The sequence below is a fragment of the Pteropus alecto genome, unplaced genomic scaffold (genome assembly GCF_000325575.1).
Source record: "Pteropus alecto unplaced genomic scaffold, ASM32557v1 scaffold78, whole genome shotgun sequence".
NCBI lineage: Eukaryota > Metazoa > Chordata > Mammalia > Chiroptera > Pteropodidae > Pteropus > Pteropus alecto.
In genome coordinates this window covers 17,510,330-17,518,856 of record NW_006443124.1, presented here as the reverse complement: position 1 = coordinate 17,518,856, position 8,527 = coordinate 17,510,330, and the positions used below count along the sequence as shown (strand labels likewise).

Below are 8,527 nucleotides of genomic sequence, written 5' to 3'. Positions count from 1 at the left end.
CCGCGGGAGTAGGTAGACCAGCCTCAGGTGAGGAACATCTGGTCTACCTCGGCCCAACGTGCCAAATAGGGCCAGAGTCCCAGACATCCAGGATCAATGGTAGTTGCAAGGAGGTGCTGGGGAAGTTGACCAAGTGCTGAATGTGGACACACCATGAAGACGTACACAAAGGGCCCTCTCTCTTCTGTGCACACCCTTCCCATCTAAGGTCCCTGGGCTCAGCCGTGGGTATAGAAATGAGAGGTGAAAGAATGAGGTATGTGAAGAGATGAGGTCTAGTGGAGAGAGCACCAGGGTCTGTCTGGACATAAGCCAGTCCCATTGTCACCTGCAATCAAAGCTAAAGTAGCACCCAAGAACTCACCTGTGACATCCAGGTGGAAGGAGACCCTCTGGCCCCCGGCCTCGCAGCTGTACTCCCCGCCGTCTGCCTTCTTCACCTGCTGAAGCACCAGCTGCCGGACGCAGCCCTTGGCCTCCACACGCACCTTCGAGCTCCCACTCAGCTTCTTGCCATCTTTATACCATGTCACCTCTGTCTGGGCCTGGGCCACCTCACAGCTCAGTGTGGCGCTCGCTCCCACTTCAGCCTGCACCTCGCTGCGTGCCTGCTGCTCCTTAGCAAACATCACTGTGGGTTCTGGGGACAGGGAGGGATGCACAGAGTCAATGACATATAGTATATGTGTGTGCGTGCGTGTGTGTGTGTGTGTGTGTGTAAATGCTAGAGCACTGACAGTTATGTGTGTTCTAGTATCTTCCATATCTTGCCTTTTCATTCACTTATGCTCTCTTCTGATGAATCAACATTTTTATTTTTAATGTACTCAAATATGGAAAATATTTTTATTGTAATTAGTGCACTGTGCTCTGTTTAAGAAATTGTTCCTTGTCCTTAAGTAATTAAAAAAACATGCCTTCATCTAAACGTTTTATGATTTTCCCTTCTCCAAGGTTCGTAACCCAATGGAGTCGACTGTGTGCTGAGTCACTGGTCAGTCTTTGTTCCATATGATGGAATGATCCAGATGCCATTTATTAAAACCATGCTGTCTCCACTCCTCGCACAGTATGTTTAAAACAGCCAGGAGAATGGGGTTGTCCAGTCACAGTCAGTATGTGCTGAGCACACTGTTCTGGTCCTTAGATCTGTGTATCTGTCTCTGCTTCGAGACACCGTGATCCTTGTCACTGTACTTACAATGATCACAGCACCCAGTCCAGCAAGTGTGTGTCCTTCACTCTCCTTCAAGAGTGTGTTCACAGTCTGTGAGAACTGCTTGTTAGTTTTCAAAGTCCCCCCACAACAAACGTTGCTGTGGGTTCTAATTGTTAGTGAACACTGTTGATCCTTCTGGAGATTTTTATCCATCTATTTAGATCTGTTGACTGTCTCTCAAAAATGTCTAAGCATTTCCCCCCGATCCTCTCAGCACCTTCTATTGGACTGGGAATTAGAAACATGATAAATCCGATGCTACTGTAACTCCTTAAAAAACTTTCATTTTCCAAGTGTCTGTTGCTAGTACACAGATATAGAAATGATTTGTTTATATGGATTCTATACTCAGTGATCTTTCTCAACACTCTTACAAAGTCTAATAATTTATCTTTTGGGTAAATCATATCATCTGTGAATTTCACTGTTGTTTTTTCACAGTTTATCTTTTACTTTATTTCCTCCTGGCTGTACAATGCTGGATAAAAGCCGTGACCGTTGGCTATTTCTCCTGGTTTCCTATGTCACAGACAACACTTGCAAGCTTTCACTTTGTGTAATTAGCAGGTTTTCCTCTGGTATCATTTATCAAGTTATGGAAGGTCTGTTTTATTTATAATTAAGAATTTTATGGCATGAATTGATGCTAACTTTATCAACATTTCTTCTAGATTTATTAAATTGTATAGAATGCTTGAAGTGATCACTTCATTTTTTCTTTCAAACTATTAATGAGGTAATCACTTGATTTTTTCTTTCAATCATTCATTTCACATATTGGCTAATGTTTTTAGTGTTCAAACAGTCTGGCATCCTGGACTATGTACCATCTTCTTAATACAGTCCTGAATTTATTTTGATAATATTTTGCTTCAGATTTTGACATCCACAGGTTTGCCTATAATTTTAATTCTCCCTATTCTGTCAGATATTGATGATACATGTTATGCTAGCGCCATGAAATAAGTCATAGACTGTACCTCTTTTTCTATCTCTAGAAGAATCTTCATGAACATGCAAAAATTTCTTTCCAGAATATTTCAAATAATTTTCCAGTAGAGTCACTAGGGTTTCAACTTTCTTTATGAGAAGATTATTTATTATGGTTCTATTTATTTAAAATGTTATAGGACTACTCGAGTTGTTGAAATCTTAAGTCACTTTTCATACAGTTTTATAAGAATTTAGTCCATTTGTCAAATCTCTTTTAATTACTGTAAAATAATTTATCATATTTTCCTAAAATCACAATAAAAGATATATGCAGTGAATCTTTTGGTATTATCCATACCCACAAATTACCGTATATAGATACAACACCAAACTGTTATGTAGTGACACCTATAAGTCAATGAGGAACCACAGTGTACCTCAATTTGAGGTTAACCTCTCTTAACAAAAGAAAAATAAAGTTAATTTACAGACATCTCTGTGACCCAGCCAGAAATGGACAGACACACATGAGACATTAGGAAATGCTATGAAATAAATACTGTTTTAGCAGTCAGGTGCTGTCAGTATAGCAACTGGTCTTCAACAAAGCATATGGTGCAGGAGAAGCTCCTTATTCCTCTCTATGTCTAAATCTACACATCAGATTCTGAAGGGATTCTGACATAGAGTGTCTAATAGGAGACAAAAGGAAACCAAGATGTGCTCTACAAAGAGAATTCCAGACTTCACACGTGCCTATCCATGACACACACCTGCCAATCTTCTGGTCTTTACTTGGCACAGATACTGCAAGAAAACAGGACTGAGATTTTGTGATGCGAATGTAGAGGTAACTTCTACATTCACGTGCAATGAAGGAAGAGTGTCCTAAGTAACTAAAACTTTGCTAACCCACAGTTCAGTCTTGGGATAAGTCCAAGTGTGAATGGGAATACCCACACCCAGGAACTTGCCCTTATTCTGGTTTAATGAAATTCAAACGTGTCTCCCTAGAGTAAATTGCACCTGTTGCTGGGTGTGGGTATTTGGGAGCTGCCAGGACATCTGAGAGGAGGAAATTCACATAACACAGGTAAGAGATACCTGGTCTATCTCAAATGCCAAGTGCAAGGTAGAGCCAGAGTCCCAGACACCAAGGAAAAGCCGGGAGGTTTTAGGCAGGTGCTGGGAACTAGGACTGAGCAAAACTGTCTGGGGCAGCACTCATGGTGTACAGGAATAGCTCTCCCTTTCGTTCACACTCTGCCATCCAGCCTCCCCTGGCCCAGCCATAGGTATGAAATGGGAGATGAAAGGATGGAAGGCCAGAAGAGATGAGATCTACTGGAAAGAGCCCCAGGGTGTATCAGGCTGTAAAACAAGTCTATCATTATCTACACAGGAGACCAAGTTAGTGTCATCAAAGAACCCACCTGTGACATCCAGGTGGAAGGAGACCCTCTGGCCCCCAGCCTCACAGCTGTACTCCCCGCTGTCTGCCTTCCCTGTCTGCTGCAGCACCAGGCGCCGGGTGCAGCCCTTGGCCTCCACGCGCATCTTCGAGCTCCCACTCAGTTTCTTGCCGTCCTTGTACCACGTTACCTCCGTCTGCGTCTGGGCCACCTCACAGCTCAGCATGGCGCTGGCTCCCACCTCAGCCTGCACCCTACTGTGTGTCTGCTGCTCCTTAGCAAACATCACTGTGGGCTCTGGGGACAGGGAGGGACACACAGCATCAGAGATACAAAGTTGGTACCAGACTATGTCACAGGCACCAAAGCTTCAGAGTTCAGTGAAGTTTCTCCTTGGAGTCATGTGCCTAGTAGGGTATTAGTGTCCAGTGGGGTGTTAGAGTTGTGTTTGCAAACATGTCTCCTATCACAGAACTTCAAGTGTACATTTGCGAGATGTCCCGACCAAGAACAATTCCTGACTGAGGGCAGCTGAGGTTATTATGGCGCCTGTCACTTCCATTCATTGTCTTTCCCAGGTGACAGTCAGCTTCTGTGGGCAGGACGGGTTGGTTACTCTTATACCTGCAGAGTTTGGCACATGGTATGTCCTCCAAAAACTAATCTACATTTTTTCTAGGCGTAACTCACACATAATGTGTGCTAATTTATTTGTACAGCTTAATGAAGTTTAGGCATGCCTATCCCCATGCACTCAAACATATCAGCAAACCTAACATTTCCAGCTCCTCATCCACTGATGATCACTCCCTCAAAAGTCACCACCATCCTGAACTCTGTCACCAACTACTTTTGCCTGTTCTTTGATCTCATGTGCACGAATCATGTTATATGTCCTTTGGGCCTCTTTCTTTCCACTCAACATAATGTCTGTCTGACCTAACATGTTGTTACATGGAGCAGCAATCTGTTCTTGTGCATTGATGTACAGTATTCTATTATATGACATTATGATTTATTTTTCCTTTTCCTCTTGTGGTTCATTTGGGTTGTTTCCAATCTGGGGATATGACGAGTAAAGCTGCTATGAATACTCTTGCATATATCTTTGGGTCACATGGGTAGGGACATAGGTAGACCTGCATCTGGGCTTTAGCGGACATTTCCAAAGAGCTTTCCAAACTGTACCCACTTACATTCCCATCACCAGTGTGTAAGAGTTTGGGTTCTCCACATCCTTATCCACACCCAATACTGTCAATTTTGTAAAGTTGTATATGTTCCGTTAAACTCAAATGAACACATATAGGATCTCAGAGGTGGCACCCCAACACACCTTCATGCCCTAATAATTAACCTAAGGAACATAAGAAAGACTTCAAGGAACTCACCTGTGACATTCAGGTGGAAGGAGACCCTCTGGCCCGCGGCCTCACAGCTGTACTCCCCACCATCTGCCTTCCTCGCCTGCTGCAGCACCAGCTGCCGGGCACAGCCCTTGGCATCCATGTGCACCTTCGAGCTCCCACTCAGCTTCTTGCCGTCCTTGTACCACGTCACTTCTGTCTGGGCTTTGGCTACCTCACAGCTCAGTGTGGCGCTGGCCCCCACTTCAGCCTGTACCTCCTTGTGTGATGGCTGTTCCTTGGCAAACACGGCGGCAGGCTCTGGCGGCAGAGAAGGACACACAGGGTGAGATACAATCAAATTTGTAGAACCAAATGAGGAACCATATTCTGGATTTCAAGACCACAATGCTCCACCCACAGGCCTGGGTTTCCCAACACAGACAACTTCATACTTAGAAGATGCATAAGGCAGGGGACAGGTTTGGTCTCAGAAGCTGAAGCCTCCCAGTTCAATAATTTCCAAGATGGTATATGTTACAATTGAGTCTCTGGAATCTGTTTGTCAGCTGTAATCTCATAATTACCCTTACAAAGTGAGGCATAACTTGTGACCTGAACATCAAAGCATAGGTATTTTCAAGGAGAATTTAGTACATAATGACACCAAGAACAGACAATATTTGGACTCATGTGAGCACTGGTAGAAAGGATTGCTAATGTAGTCTGCAACTTCTAGCATGCCAGTCACTATCAATGTAATCAAATCCTTGGCCTTGGGATCAGATGCTGTATTTCACTAATTTACTCCTTTTGTTTCATATCACATTGTTCTAGGCCCATTTTGTTACTCTATATAATTTTCCTTTTTTTATGAAGTATATCCACTGGTAATTCTTTCAGCAAGATTTTGTGAATGGCAAATTCCCTCCATCTATTTTCTGAAAATCTTTATTTTACCCTTCCTTTGGAGTGATAGTTTAGTGGGATACAGAATTCTAGATTGGCGATTATTTTTCCTCAATACCTTGAAGATATTGCCATTATTTTCTGTATTCTTAATTGCAGTTGAGAAATTGGCAGGGAGGATAACTGTTGGTTCATAAATTTTTTTCTTCTTTCTGGTGGTTTTTAAGATCTCCTCTTGGACTTTAGCCTCCTGTGGTTCACTATAATGTGAACTTGTTTTCGTTACATTTCTAATTCTTTCTCATGAGTCTTGAATTTTAAGATTCACATCTTTTTACCATTTTAAAAACTTCTATGCATGATTTCTTTTAGTATTTCATCTTCCTCATTCTCTCCAGTCTCTCGTAGAAATCCTTTTAGACATATGTGTGGTTTTCTGCTGCTCTTCCCCAAATCTATCATGATCTCTCATTTTTTATCTGTGATTCATTGTCAGTAATTTCCTCAGGTTTATCTTCCCATTCAGTAATTCTAAATCTAATTTGCTGTTTATCCCTCCACCAAATCATTCATTACAAATGTTGTATTTCTCATTCAAGTGGTTTCATTTGGGCAATAACCACATACCTATTAGTAATTACTTTAAGCATATATAGACTAACTGTACCAATCAAAAGACATAGGGTGGCTAAATGGATTTAGAAAAAAAAATAAGACCTATGCATATGCTGCCTAAAGAGACTCACTTTAGATCAAAAGACACACACAGACTAAAAGTTAAGGGATTTAAAAAAAATGGTATTTCATGCGAATGAAACAAAAAGAAAGCCAGGGTAGCAATACTTATAGTAGATAAAATAGACTTCAAAACAAAGAGACAATGAAGGACATTTCATAATGATAAAGGAATAATCCAACAAGAGGATATAACTCTTGTAAACATCTACACACCCAACATAGAAGCACATAAATATATTAAGCAAATATTAACAGATATAAAGGAAGATATCTACAGTAGTACAGTAATAATAGTAGGAGACTTCAACACTCCACTTCATCAATGGATAAATCATCCAGACAGAAACTCAACAATGAAACAGTAGTCTTAAATGATACTTTAAGCCAGATAAACTTAATAGATATTTACAGAACGTCCCACCTAAAATCAACAGAATATACATTCATCTCATATGTGCATGGGACATTTTCCAGGATAACAATATGTAAGGCCATAAAACCAGTCTCAACAAATTTAAGAAGCCAGAAATCATACTAAGCATCTTCTCCAACCACAATGGCATAAAACTAGAAATCAATTACACACATACACAAAAAAAATAACTGGAAAAACACAAACATGAGGAGGCTAAACAACATGCTACTAAATAATGAATGTGTTAACAACAAGATCAAGGAAGAAATTTTAAAAATCTGAGGCAAATGAAAATAAAAACACAATGATCCAAAATCTATGGGACACAGCAAAAGCAGTTCTAAGAGGGAAATTCATAGACAGGTCTACTTCAAAAAACAAGAAAAATCTCAACTAAACAATCTAACCCTATACCTAAAAGAACTAGAAAAAGAACAACAACAAAGCCCAAAGTGAGTAGAAGGAAATAATAAAGATCAGGGTGGAAATAAATGAAATAGAAACTTTAAAAAAAAATAGGAAAGACCAATGAAATTAAGATCTAGTTCTTTGAAAAAATAAACAAAATTGATAAACCTTTAGCCAGACTAATCAAGAAAACTACATGGAAGTTCCTTGAAAAATTAAAAGCAGAACTATCATATGATACCACTTCTGGGTATTTATCTGAAGAAATCTAAAACACTAATTTGAAAAGACATATGCTCCCCTATGTTTATTGCAGCATTATTTACAATAGCCAAGATACAGAAGCAACCTTAGTGTCTATTGATAGACAATTTGATAAAGAAGAGGTGGTACATATGTACAATAGAATAGCAAGAAATAAAGAATGAAATCTTGCCATTTGGAACAACATGGATGGACCTAGAGAGTATTAATGCTAAGTGAAAAAAGTCAGACAGAGAAATACAAATACCATATGATCTCACATATATATGGAATCTAAAGAACAAAATCAACAAGTAAAACAGAAAAAGACTCATAGATACAGAGAACAAACTGATGATTGCCAGATGGGAGGGCAGTTGAGGGGATGGGTGAAAAGGGTGAAGGAATTAAGAAGTACAAATTTGGAGTTATAAAAACAGTCATAGGGATGTAAAGTACAGCAGAGGGAATATAGTCAATAATATTGTAATAACTCTATATGGTATCAGATGGGTACTAGACTTACTGGAGTGATCGCTTTGTAAAGTATATAAATATCTAACCACTATGCTGTACACCTGAAACTACTATAATATTGAATGTCAACTACAGTTGGCCCTAGAACAATGCATGTTTGAACTTCATGGGCCTACTTATATTCAAATAACCCACAAAGTTCAACTGACTGAAACTGACCTGCACACTTCTGACCTGTGTTGTCAAGAGTTAACTGGCAGATGGGAATCCGTGCATGTGGACAGCTGACATTATGTATATTTTCAACTACACAGGCCCCTAACTGTGTTTTCCAAGGGTCAATGGTATAATTTAAAAATCTAAATAATAAAAATAAAATAAAATAAAATAAACAAATAGATAAATAAGAAGTAAAAAAAAAAGTTTC

At 40.0% G+C, this 8,527-nt stretch overlaps 1 protein-coding gene across 1 annotated transcript in view; it reads right to left on the bottom strand.

The window, feature by feature from the left end:
• Positions 1-8,527, bottom strand: part of OBSCN (obscurin, cytoskeletal calmodulin and titin-interacting RhoGEF) — a 145,428-nt gene that overhangs the window by 114,326 nt on the left and 22,575 nt on the right. Inside the window, 3 exon segments of the mRNA XM_006923370.1 lie at positions 365-640; positions 3,586-3,861; positions 4,956-5,231. Coding sequence (XP_006923432.1) covers positions 365-640; positions 3,586-3,861; positions 4,956-5,231 — 828 coding nt within the window.